This window comes from Triturus cristatus, chromosome 8, assembly GCF_964204655.1.
Source record: "Triturus cristatus chromosome 8, aTriCri1.1, whole genome shotgun sequence".
NCBI lineage: Eukaryota > Metazoa > Chordata > Amphibia > Caudata > Salamandridae > Triturus > Triturus cristatus.
Genome location: NC_140591.1, coordinates 1,617,522,145 through 1,617,536,153, shown reverse-complemented (window position 1 = coordinate 1,617,536,153; position 14,009 = coordinate 1,617,522,145). Strand labels below are relative to the sequence as shown.

The 14,009-nt window shown below is 43.3% G+C and overlaps 1 protein-coding gene across 3 annotated transcripts in view; it reads left to right on the top strand.

Annotated features, from left to right (window-relative positions):
• The window catches only part of RRP8 (ribosomal RNA processing 8), a 208,302-nt gene that overhangs the window by 188,652 nt on the left and 5,641 nt on the right, over positions 1-14,009 (top strand). For all 3 annotated transcript variants that reach the window (XM_085623551.1, XM_085623552.1, XM_085623553.1), the window contains exons 3-6: positions 610-916; positions 3,604-4,429; positions 5,833-5,962; positions 7,778-7,884. In XM_085623551.1, the coding sequence (XP_085479677.1) occupies positions 610-916; positions 3,604-4,429; positions 5,833-5,962; positions 7,778-7,884 (1,370 nt within the window). The remainder of the gene's footprint in view (positions 1-609; positions 917-3,603; positions 4,430-5,832; positions 5,963-7,777; positions 7,885-14,009) is intronic.

Genomic DNA, 14,009 nt, shown 5'->3' with positions numbered 1-14,009 from the left:
TTTTTTTTTTTTTTTTTTTTTTTTAAAGCAGACCGTACTCCTCAAACGAACCAGTGCAGCTTTAAAAAAAAAATTGGGACGACATTGGTGGGAGTAGGCAGTGGTTCCATAAAACCAGTACCTGTCTCCCCCATACCTGACCTCCAGGGTTGGTCAACACAATTCTTAAAGAAAAAGTAGACCCTAGGATACACCTTCCCTTCCCATTTGCAAATCAGTGCCCACTGCCTTCGAGGTGTCTGTAACTGGCCAGTGATGGTCGCAAACCGTTGACTCGTACGGATTCACAGTTCGGAAGGAACACTCCTTCCTAACTGTAATCTGGTGTAGGCCGCTGAACCCATCATTCGAGTCAGAAATACATTAGTGACCTGTAAATTGGGTTTAGTACATTGTAAAATCAATTTCTGTTTACAAACACTATGATTTTGCGACCCACAGGTTTGTTTCATAGATCCGGCCCCAAGTTCCAGTATGTCCTTAAGGAAGGCCATATTCTGGATGCATGCGTGACCCGGCCTTTAAATCCATTGAACGCTTATACGCTGGCATGTCGGAGTATAGCGAAGAGCTTTGATCTCACTGCTTCTGGTTTTTGTGTCCCGGCAGGTCTCTCCAGGTGCTGGGCGCAAGAAGACGACCAAACATCTCCTGGAGACCCTGCGTGTGCTGGAGAGCACCTCCATGAGTAGGAAAGATAACTCCTCACCAGCAGTGAAAGACGCGTCGGAGTCTGAGGATGACTCCACTGGGACGACCCCCGTGAAAACGAAACGTAAGAAGAAGAGGAGCAAAAGAAGGAGGCAGGCTCCAAGCTCTACCATCTCTGAGTCTGAACCACAGAAACATGCACAGAAGAGGAAAATCAATGAGCCAGAATCTTCCAACCTGACATGGAAAAGGAAGCCTGCGGGGGGTGAGTGGTGATGGTCTAATCATTTAGTCTGAGGGCCACAGTACATCCTGATCCCAAGGACCGCTTGGGAAGGAGAGTAATATCTTCATTGGAGCGCTTCGAAGCCACTGAGTAAGCACACATTCAGCTCTCCAGGGTGAGGAAGCCTAACTCGCTCCTCTTGTGCATACATTTCCTGGGTAATTTAAGACTACTTTCACTTGACTGACAAGCTCATCAGCTGCTTAGAGCTGTCTGGTGCTCCCTGTGTAATTCTCAGTCCATCTGTAAACACTTCTGTCGAGTGACATAAGACGACCAGCTCCTTATTGTAATGAAAGTATACAAAGAAAGTGAAAACATTCCATTGACCCCCCCTAACTCCTTGCAGAAATAGCTGGTTACACACAGAAGCCTACAATACGCAGTCAAATTCACCTGTGTACCTTTCCACTAAGACATGGTGCGTCAGTCCTTCAGCTTTCTCTCTAGGGTCACAGTGGGAATTGGGATTACATGAGTCCCTCCACGACTCTTAGGCACCCCTCAAGTGTACTGTGAGACCATGCCCTCAAAAGAGGATACAGTACAACTAGAACTGCAGCTTAAAACTGGGGGTGCAGCACATTGTTTGAAGCTGTTCAGTGCTGTGCCTTTCATCACAATAACCTCAACAGACATGTCTAAATAAGATGGTTCAATTTTTCTGCATCAATCTTGGAAGAAATACAGTTCCTTAAAGTGATAAGCAAAGATGGTGCACAGTTGCATGTAGGAGAGGGGCACTTCAGAAGGAAGACAGAAAAGATGCTTTAATTTTTAGGAGATGAGAGACTCACTAGGGCCTGGCTTATCCAACTGCAGGCCAACGGAGAGGCCAGGCCATCTATACTTGGGCCATCTATATGTAATTGGGGGCCATTCTTAAGGAAGAAGCAGCCACCTCCCTGTCCAGAGCTCCCTCTCTGCAAGAGTTTGGGAGAGCAATTGAGAGAGGCAGGGGGAGCGATCGAAAGAGATGGAGACGGAGACAGGTAACAAGAGAGCAAAAGGGAGAAAGAGATTGAGGGAGTGCAGTGGGGGAGATGAATTGGAAGAAAGACCAAGCAAGAGAGGAGAGGGGAAAAGACACAACAGGAGAGAGTGAGTGAGAGAGGCAGAAGTCGAGAGCGAGAAAGAGACTGGTCGAAAGTGAGTAATACCGAGGTTGTGATGGAGAGAGATGGTTTGAGAGATGGAGACAAAAGAGGCAGAGGTTGAGTGGTAGATGGAGAGAGTGGGAGAAGGAGAAGAGTTGAATTCTGAAACCTTGTCTTTCACCAGAATGTGGCTCTGGATGGGGCGGGTGGGGAAGGGCTCACCTGTATTTCACCAGAAGCTGACCTTTCTTGTCCTAGGAATTGGCAAAACAGGTCCCTTTGGCTGAACTGACAGAGTGTCTAACAATGCAGGTGCAATGATCCAGTTTTTACAGGATTATTTCAGTTATACAAGGTTGCTGGCCATGTCACTCTTTCAATATCAGCTCACTGATTTTGGACATAGTGGGAGAGATGGATTGGGGTGTTCTGGCTTATGGAGTCAACCCCACCCAGAAAGAAAATTGACTTTTATAATGAACCTTTGGCCTCTCTTTCCTCATCACGGGAAGCAGGAGACCTGGAGCAGAACACTATATAATGGCAAGACCTCTACAAGTATGGTGGTAACTGGTAGGCGTTCACAGGACAGCAGGGGCAAACCTAGAGTCAAAAACAGGTGACCACATGCTGAGAAGAGCGTACTTCTCCACTTGAACCTCCTTGACCCTGAGAGAATGATCATAGTTACACTCGCCCATTAGTGAGACTTCTACATTTCTGGTGTTTCTTTAAATAAGGTAGGGTCCGCTTTTTGTGTACATGTGTGCTGGGATGCACTGGGTAAATGATTAAAACGGTGGCCTTAATTTGCACCCATTATTTTTTGCTCAGAATTGAATTATCTACGTGTAGTGGCTACACCTTCCTCTTCTGCTTTGAGAGTCTCTGATTTCAAATATTTGCATGCTAAGCCCCCCTATTAAAAAATAAAAATAAAAAAAAATGGTATGGTATGGGTCCCCATAATCTCAGAATTTTTTTCTACTGTTAATATATCGAAAGTTGTGAGTAGGGTAAAACATTTTAGGGGGTTTGACATTATGTCCTCTAAGAAATGTAATTAATACATTGTATTTAGTTTCTAATTAGAACACTAGATGTATGTTTTGTAAAACCTAAGTGAGACAAATATTCTGGAGTGAGAACAGCTGAGGTCATTTTGAGAAGAAAAAAAGTTATTTGTTGTTCCTTCACATATAATAAATAGAATATATGAAATTAAAAATATATCGTGTGCGATTGAGCTTACATTTCTGAGGGATTTTGGGGTTATGAAGGATGTACCTCAGGTATCCAAAGGTGGTGTTGAAAATTGATTACCATAGTTACCTTTTTTGTTTTTCCTATGAACACATTTAGCACTTGATAGATTGCGATATTCAGTGTTGCTCCTTTAAACCCATATTTTGGGAAGTACGTTGGTAAACTACTAGTTTGTGAGAAGGTTTTGGTCATCCATGCTGCAGACCTTGGGGAGGAGGCACCCAACACTGCAGAGATCACTACTCTAAATCTTATTCTGGGAATGGGTTGGTCACTCTTGCCCTCTCTCTCTCTCCTCCCCAGATCCCAACCAGAATGTGCAGCAGGACAATGGGAGTGAGGATGCTGTACACTCCACTGGAGACACTGAGAGCAAGACCCCAGCTACAGCTCAGCTCAGCAGAAAACAATGGAAAAACAAACAGAAGAATAAGAAACGGAATAAGAACAAGTTTAAAGAAGGGGAGCAGACCGGGGAAGCATCCAAACAGATCAAGCCTGTGGCAGGAGAGAACCCGGTCACCAAACCAACAAAAAAACAAGTGGCAACTGCAGCACTTAACAAAAAGACAGTAGGAAGGTTGAAAAATGCCTGCTCTAGTGTGAAGGAAAACTACAGCCCATCCCAAGAGTCTTCAGACCAGAAAGTGGCAGAGGCTGTCCCCAGCAGCAACACTGCAGTGAAGGCTCCTACAGGACGGAAGCCACAGGTGTCATCGAATGATGCAAATGCTAGCACAACAACGCTGAACAAGAAGAAGCTAGAAATGTTAAAGGTGATCCTGCAGAAGCAATCCAAAAAGACACTTCCAGCAGTCAAAGATGATGCGACCAATGCTGCAGAAAGCGCAGAAGGAGAACACGCAGGAGAAGTAGATACATTGGGGCCAAACCTGCCCACATCTGCAGATCGGTCAGCAGCACTACGATTAAAGATGGAAGAGCGCCTCAGGTCAGCCCGCTTCCGTTACATTAACCAGCAGCTCTACACATCCAGCAGCAGCGATGCCCTGGCCCTGTTCCAGCAGGACCCGGCAGCCTTTGAGGTTTACCACCATGGGTTCCGCACCCAGGTGGAGCGGTGGCCTGAGAATCCAGTTGATCTTATCATCAAATATCTCCGGAATCGGTAGGTGCCAACGCAGGGTTTGATCGGTGGTGTTACTGAGGAATGATGTAACCCTGAATATGCTGCTCTGTGACCCAAAATAATCCCAGGAGGTTAAGCAATTCCTTCGTACATTTTATTTTCATCTTCTTCCAGAATCTTAGGGAACCTAGTTGCAGCTCCTCCTTTTGATGCAGGGCTAAAGGCTTCTATTCGTGTTTTTTGTTTCTATTTTGCCTGTCTTTAGTTTCAAGTCCGGGCCTTCTGTTCATGTTGTTAACATACATATGCAGAGAAAGCACATGTTTGTGCTGGGAAGTGTTTACTACCATCTGCACAATTGTCCTTGTCGCTAGATTATATTCTTTGATGTGAGTAGTACACATTCTGCACAATGAGCAGTTCTAAATGCTAACGAGAAAACATGTGAAAGGAATGAAGGAAGAAAGTAGTCCATGTGCTGCTCTAATATAATGTACCTAGAAGATGTGCTTGTTGTTGAGCTGGGGGTAACCAGTCAATTAGGGGAGGCTAATATTAGAATACTTTGTGCTCTGGACACAGAAGGCATGTAGCTAAAGTTGCAGATACCAATCCACCCATTGATAACAAAGAAAATGTCAGAGGAAGGGGATTGCGTCTGGAAGTCCAAATGACAAGCATTAAGAAAGCAGTGAAGTAAGTAAAGAAAAAGAAAATTCGCTCAGACCAATATGAGGAAGAGAGCATATTCAGAGTTTGAGTTGTTGTCTTTAGGTGCGAAGCTGGCCAGAAGGCTTTTGTTGCTGTAGATGCAAAGGTGCTACATGGCTGTAACAGTTTTGATTTGTAAGTTCCTTGTAACTCTGTTGGGGCTCGCGCATGCCATTTGGCTCTTGCAGAGCGAATCTGTAGACAGTTGAGCTCCCAGTGTTTCGTAGTCTTGCGACATATAATATTGAGTGCGTAGAACTCCCCTCTGAATCCTGCCTTGGAGATTACTTCACAACACACAGTTGCAGACTGTTGTCATGTGTGCTGTGCTCCTACCTTGGGGTTTGCAGAAGTAATGTTTTGAAGATGAGCTGTATGGGTGGAAAAACTTGGGTTTTGTTTCCCCACTGTGTGTGATGCTACACAAGAGAACCATGAGTGCAGCCAGTATCAGAGGTCTCAGCATTTCTTAGTCTTTGGTACTTTTGTGTTCACTTTGCAGGGTTCTAGAGGCATAAGACTTTATTTGGTTGGCTTTGGTTGCGGTATGACTGCAAGGAATCTTCTACGCTTATTGTTGTTGCTTCTGAGGACTGTACCAGAGCTTCCATTTCTAGTGTTTTCCCAAACAGTGACAACTGTGATGTTACTTCTGGTCAGAGCTGAGCTTGCTCACTGTGACTTACTGTGTCTTTCTGGATACCCTTAATAAAATTCTTCTCTCTTTTCAGGCCTGCATCATTGGTGGTGGCAGATTTTGGGTGCGGAGATTGCAAGATTGCTCGCAGTGTTAGAAACACCGTGCACTCCTTTGATCTGGTGGCTCTGAACGAACATGTGACGGTGTGTGACATGGCCAAGGTAAGCAGTGTCTTTACATGGTTTGGTGGGAGTGTACTGGTTGGTGTGTATCAGTCTAGGTAGTTTTCTCAAGGTATAACAGTACTTGAGTTTACATATTCAAATCAATTTTTGCTTAGAATGCTTGAAATCGGGCGCAATACCTCTTTCCACCTTCGTATTCTTATGGAGCGGGCTTTTAACATGACAATACCCAATAATTTAGAATTACTTTTTTAACAACTGCTCACATATATTTACTTTGCAACATACTGGTCTTTCGAAAGGGTTAACCAGAACCGAGACAACCTCAGAAGTAAATTTAAAGATATCCTTCTATATGTTTCTAACCTTGGGCCTACCCATATCATATGAAACCAATGTTCTGTGATATAATTGTAGCACGCGGGCACTTATTAGAGATTGTATTATTCAATTTATGTAACAGTGCTGGTGTGTAATACAACATTCAATTTGAGTGAAATTGCATGTGTCTCGAGTTGGCACTGCTGTGAAATAGCCAGTCCGATTTTGGGTAATCCATTCTGGCACGTTTTGGCATAATGAAGAGTAACAGATTTAAAAAATGTGTGCCATTGGCCAATCTCAAAAAAAGCTCTCATGTTTGAAAATATTTTGTGAGTACGTTATGTTGTCTCTTTCATAGAAAAAGGATGCAGAATACGGACAGTTTGAAAATATGAAAACAATTATTTTGGTCATCATTGAATAAATATTTGCTAATGTTCCATAATTTTATCTAATTGCAGTAAGTGCTTAATTGATCCCTTATCTACTTTTTCCCATACTGCTGGGACCTATGTTCTATTGGGAGGCCTAAATTACACCATTATCTTAAATGTGCCTCCAAATGTAGTAAGGGAGCATTAGATATTTATTTTAAAAGCCCCTTGTTTGTTTTAGTGTATCTATGAAATTTTATATACGACATTTTTGGTTTATAAGGAACCTTGAGAAAGCAAGGGGTGTAATGTTTGTCATGCCTAAGCTACCGTGCCATTTACAAACTATATATTTGATCAACATAGAAAGCAGGATCAGCAGTTTTTTTGGACTAAAAAGAAGTCCCGTATTAGCATAAAACATTTACATATATCGATGTAAAGGAAGGTGGGCTTCACTCCCCAATATTAGAAGTTGCGTCAGCACAATATCCAGAGTTTCATTAGGAACTGAGCAGCAGCTCCTAGATAATTCATTATTATCTTTAATGCCTTTACCTAGATCATTGCCGTACAACCTCACCACCTTCTCCAATCTCTTATAGGTCTCCCTCTCTCTCTTCCAGTTATGTCCCATACGTGCCCTGTCCTTCTACTATTCCATTGTCTCGAATCTTGTTTACACTTGTTACTGGTTCCCCTTTCATGTCCTGCTACTCTGCTTCCATTGCCTCTGCTCTGGCCCTGCCCTTATAACTAGGGGTGGGCGTCAAACTCCGCTCCACCGGCGGAGCTTGCTGAGTTTTCCTACTCCGCTTGGACCGCGAAGTTCGGTAAAGAAACTCTGCAATAGCTGCGTAGCAGAGTTTACCCCCCACCACTACTTATAACTACTTCCATTGTCTGTGTTCCTGCTACCTCCTTCCTCACTGCTCTTTTTCCAGGGTCTCTGGTCTGAGCCACACCCCTCACTCCTATGTTTCCATTGTATCTGTTCCAGTCCCCTCCTCCCTCACTCCTTCTTCCATTGTTTCTGTTCTGAGAACCTCACTCCCCTTCTGTCTCTTTTTTCCCCACCCCTCTTACTCCTCTGCTTCGATTGCCTCTGGTCTGGCCCCGTCCCTCACAGTAACATCTGTTGTCTCTGTTCCAGGTCCCTCTTGCAGACGAGTCTGTGGATATTGCTGTCTTCTGCCTGGCACTTATGGGCACCAACTTGCAAGACTTTTTTGGCGAAGCCAACCGGATCCTAAAACAAGGGTGAGGATTCTGTGGTTCACTTTACTCTCTAAAGGTGACTAGGCAGAGTCATCAAACTTGTATTACCAAAGCTTTGTGCTAGAACCACTCTAAAACTGAAAAATTAACAATGTTTGTATATTTAAATATTTGACATTCTACTTTAGAAAATTATTCAGTACGTTTTTAATGAAACTGTTGCCATGTGCATGCAATATGGAATGTTAAGATAAATGCATAAAAAATGGCACCTCCCTTGGATTTCTACTGCAGACCATGAAACATTGACAGGATGTAACTTCTACCTAGTTAATTATACAAGGTTAACCTTAACTTGAATGAAAAAGAAACTGTACATTTTCTTTCTTTATAAATCTGGTGCAGTACCTTCTAAGAGTAAGCTGTCGCTCCTTCATCAAATGAAAGTTTCCATATTTTGCAATGGACGTGCGGAGGAGGGGGGTTCATCTACCCCATGACACTGCTTCCTCTCTACATACTTCTCCTTTACAATTTGGAAATACATGCATTTATTTGCAAATAGGAAAGGTTTGAATTAGTAAGAAACTGCTGATGTTTGTGACTATAAATAGTGATGAAACTCGTTTTTATGGTGTGAAGCTTGCTAAACATGGACTGAAATGAAATTACAGTAAAATATACTAACTATAGATAGCAATGTTATCAAAATAGACACATTTGGTAATAAGAATATTGTTTTACATGCTACGGAAGGTTTTCTTTTTGAAAAGGGTTCCATTACAGGATCCTGTAGCTTGGGGCATGTTGCTTTTGGTGCTCCATAAACTGAAATGATTGAGGTAACATGTGAGGTGCCTGTGAGGCCTCCACTGGCCTTGCTGTTGGTGCTGTGGCCTGCAAGTAAGAATTCTGGTGAAAATATGAGTTCACTGATGATGGGAAGTTTTGCAGCACCATGGCTGCCAACATCTACCCTTCCCTTGCTCACTAGAGACCATGGATAGTGGCCTGAAGCCTATCCAGCTGGATAGTGTGGGACAATTTCTTAATGTATAAATATTTTAAGGTGTATTTAGCAGACATTTTGGAACTGTACCTCAGATGAAATTCCGGCTGCCATACATGTTGTTAGAACTTTGGGCGTGGCCACTATGCAACCTCCTGCGTTGCCACCAACTCCGCTGCGGCAACCACCGGCCTTCAGCTGTGCAGCCACAACCTTTCATTATACACTTCTTCTGTTAGAATTGTGACTTTACCAACTCCACTATGTTGACCTCTGCCTGGTGACAGCCGTGCCACAGGAGTGTAGGACCAGATTCTCAATCCCCCGCAGCAAGACTAATTCAGTTGCACTGGTCGTCATCATCATCCCTTCGTATACCTAGCTCAGTTCCACAGATTTGCGAATGGCATGGATGAGAAGGTCATGCAATGCCCATCACTTTTATGCTCTGATGAACAGACAGCACCCTAAGTGCTTCGATACGAAAGAGATGAAGCCACCTAAAGAGAATGGGATTTGAGTTTGTGTTCTCCTGGAAGATGACAGAAGGGTCCTGTACTATGGCGCAGTAAGATGTGTATTGTTCAGCCTAGCTAAGAAAAGGGTATTGTGCTGGTGGGCGGAAACCCAGACAACAAATTAAGTGCATCATTAAATGCAGCCTTCTGTATGGGCTTTACACTACAGTCTCTTATCTCCTGCACTGGAGAACAGTCGCCAGTTATCCTTTTACTCATTCAGTGACACTTTATGCTATGCCCACATCACTCTCCTGCTGCTCCCTTCAGCATTCACCTATCTCTAAGTAGTACCTTGATGACCTGCTGATGTTTATGGGGCTCAGAATTAGTTCTGTCTCTAGTTTTACTCCTGATTCTTCACCAGGGATGAGAACCCACCCTTTAATCCTGGAATGCCATTTTCCAACAGAGAGGTTCAACGTGGTTGTACTATGGTCAAGCATTTCTTTCAATCCTAGATGTACAGGATTTGTTTCTCATCCTGATCTGGCATTGCAAAAGGTAATTATCTGGCTTGGGTCTCGAGGGACTTTCTCATTACAAGCGGCTCTAGAACGTGACTGAACTGAATTGGAGACCGCCCATTTGGGATCCGACCTCATCCACGTCTCCTTTAGTAAGACGCCTGACTGATTTTAGAATTCCCTCTTCCTGGGAAGCTAAGTCGATCTGGGATTTGCAACAGTTCTGCAGTTCAATCCGAGCACCTCCATAAACCAGGCCAAGACTGCCCTCATACCTTTTCACTTCCCTCAGTTCATCAGGCTATGATTGATACCTCGGTCGGAATAACCTTTGTGCTCCAAAGTGTTTGTTTCCTCTATAGGAGGCTAGTCACTCTTGAAGTCAGTTATCACATGGTGGTTTCAGATACAGTAGGTCGCATGGTACCCTGTGTGCAAATGGTCCCTAAGGCAGCCTACAGTGGAGAGAGTTGCAAGTCTGCTTGAGAAACTGGTCATCAAAATGAAATACAGTCTGTGCTGATTCTTGTTTCCCTTCAGATTTGGAGGAACCGTCAATGGCGATGCGACTGAACCAACCCCTCTGGTTAAGTCCCCTTCCTGATGGTGAATCGGAAAAACCTTCCAAAATCTTCTCAAGCGTCATTTGTCTCAATTCATATGGAGACTAACCTAGGTCATTTTGCAGCACATGACCTTTAATCTCTAAATGACTCCACTTCTTATCAACTTTCCAAAGTTAGCAGTAGCTAAATTCTACTCTGAAGTCCTTCTCTGTTGTGATTTGGGAAAAGGAGGGTCTGAGCAAACCATATCCTTGTTCCATAGGAAAAAAGAAGACAGAACAAGCCATCATGTCCTGAAATCTAGTCAAGCTAATATGAGCTGTGATCGGTTTAGTGGAATTGCTGACCTTGTGATTGTTTGAGCTGCCAGCATCACACTAAAGAGTGTTTTTTTTCCTTTCCCCCCCTTCTTTTCTATAGTCGGGACTGCATTGCCTCTAGTCGCATGGTTTAGCAGTTTTCTTAGTATCTTAAATTTCACACTATACATTACAACAATATTGTGACTTTGTTTACCTAAATAAAACAAATACAACACAACTTTATCCTCGCTTGTAACTCTTCTCTCTCTCCTAACTTTTCCTATTTCTGATCATCTAGCATGTGACTCCTAGCCCAATCTACTTACCGCATCTGCAACACCACCCATTTTTAAAATGTTCTCCACTCTACTAATTGTCTAGCTTTTACTTCAGTGTTCGCTCTATCCTCACTGCTCTTTCACTGACCAAATGATGTTCTGTTTGTTCTTTATGATGTATCATATCTAGAGGTCTCAAGACTTGTACTACTTGTATATCCATATTTAGCATCCTCTTCATTGTAAAAGAGACTTTTTGACTTGTTCATAGATATAAAAAGCACTCATACCTCTCTGTCTTGCTGTATAACAATGTAAATATTATTATATGGCGTCCTTGGTTTCTGGAGTGTAAAGTAAATGCTGGATAGGAAATAATTCAGCGGAGCATGGTAAATGAAAACATACAAATGTTACACAAGACACTTTTCGTTCAGGGTGAAGAGGAAATGTATGTTTATTTTTGCAGCTTGAAATCTCTTCTAGATTCACATGCTTTGCACAATCCCGTCTTCTAGTAGCTATGCCCAGACGTTTTTTTTTTGTTCCAAAATTTTCTATTGTGAGTGGGCGTCAGCAAATGAACTTCTAGTATGATGTCCCCCTGTACGTGCCCAACTTCTTAGATTTTATTTTCTTCCTTGATTGTGGAGGTGCATTGATGGAGCTCCTGAAGAACTTGTTCAAGTCAAGAGAAATACAAAACAGTCATGAGTTTTGCAGAGATGGATGTTCAGTACTGGATCGTGGTTTCTGGCTTTTTGTCAGGGGTAGGGTGGACTCAATGCAGCAAGAGGATGGTAGTCAACATGGAATCCATGACTTTCATCAACACCATTTTGGACGATAAGCAAGTTCTATAAATTTTGCTTCGAACTACCCTAGAAAGTTCACCCTAACAACAATCACCCAGTACGCGTGTTCGGCCCCCCAGAAAACCATATGTCAGAGGATTGTTTTGCATGTTCATTGTTAAAGCCCCATAATTTAGTCAACAGGGACAAGAAACTTTGAGCACACTGGGTGACTGCCATATATGGCTTGGCTCTCGCAGTTTCAAAAGCGGAGAAGGGGTGCTCCTGGGTAGTGACAGAGGAGGCACAGGGGATACAGAGACTAGGACCTCAAAATAATGTCACCGCAGTCAGAGATCATTAGAAATAGACAAGATCCCAAGTCTACAGTGCTCTATATCAAAGGCACTTTGAGCCATAGAAGGAGAAGGCATCCAGGCCACTACCTTAAGCGCCGAAGCATAAGTATTTGAATGAATACACAGAGTCACACAAGAGTAAGCCCTTGATGCCGACAAATCCTGCAGTCACAGGCTTTAGTCTTCCCATTCTATTAGGCAAGATAAGGGCATTGGTAAGGATTTGCAGAAGGGCGTTTTGGTGATTTCTGGGAGCGATTGAGCGCAAAGGGGGGTAGAGGGTCAGGTGCACTTGAAGGAAAAGTCCCATGGGAACAGGAAAACCTCTGACATTGTCAACGATGAGAGTAAGAAGAGGACAGTAGATGTAGAAAGCAAGAAATATCTTTTTTATTGGCATTTGTATCATAAACAAGATTATACTCAACACAATTACACATCCATAGTAAGAGTATCCTATAGCATATTGTATTCATCCATTTCGTTTCACGTTACATTATTGATGCATCTCTGGGACAAAACATTTATTTTCTTCGCAGTCTCCTTTCCATAACTATTTGTCTCCAGAGTGACCATCCCCTCTGTGTTCATCCCAATAGTTAGATAATCTCCCACCATGGCAATATACTCAATAGGGAGTGATCGGGCCTACTATCAACATTGTCCATCATAGATGTGTATCTTTAAAAAAAAAAAAACATAAGTCTGAATATTCTCTTATATGGCAAAGATTGCATAGGAGAAAGTAAAAGCCATATAAAGAAAATAGAAAAAAGAAAACAAACTCAATGTCATCGCAAAATGAACACACAACTACAACTAATAATAAACTACCAGGGTTCCTTAGTCAGCACAAACATCTGCAACAAATTTGACCAAAGATACTTTGAGGTCGGGGGGGAATGGGGGTGAGAGGGAGAAAAAGCCAATAAAGCTCCAAGCCAGAACGGGCACCACCGGGCGCCTAACTCGATCAAGTGTACGTCTTAAGTGTGGCCTAATACCGGAGGACACGCCCCCCCCCCGTCTCCAAGAACTCCGGTGTACCTACCCATTCCGCAACAGTCATCCAGCTATTAAAGTGTAAGTGCCTCTCCCAACCACTCAGAGTCAGACGAATTTGTGTAGAAATCAAGAACTTGATGAAGTAAAAGAAAGCTTGCAAAGACCCAATGGACCTTATGAGGAACCCTTGTGATACATCAGGCCATCTTTCTCCCCAAGAAGACCCTAAGCCTTTGAGAGTCAAGAAGCAGAGGCAGGAACTCCAGACACAGGCACCAATGCAAACACAACAGGAAGCAGAACAGGACCCGAAGATGGGGGGAGGAATACCTTTTCATGCAACCAGATTCAGAAAAATTGGTTTCCACACATTTGAGCACGAGACACTGGGAACATGTCAAAGCAGATTCTCCACTAAAAGAGATGGAGATGTATCCATAGAGACCGAACACTCTGACCTTCTTACATACCACATGGTAAGTGAAAAGGCTGCAGGCACATTTGGGGGTCAAGCTGGAGGTAGAAAAGGAGGACACAGGTTTCCCACTGGAAACACTGCGCCCCTTCTACAAGAGAAATCAGTTTCTGCCCATGCTACTAAGCGGGATCCTGCAAAGCCAGCAACTTTTAAAGTAGTGACCCAATGCACAGAAAATAAGAATTGAGCACCTTCTCAGGACAAAAAGTACATTTAGGGACATCTTGAGACAGTTTCCCCAGCAAGAAAATGAGTCATGTCACCTGCATCCGTGAGGTCCCCACCGAACAAGACAGTAAGAGGTTGAAGGCAGTGGGTAGGAAGATGGACAGAGCAGCTGCCACCCAATGGTGGATAAACCACTCCAGTGCTCTCCTCAATAGACAGGCAT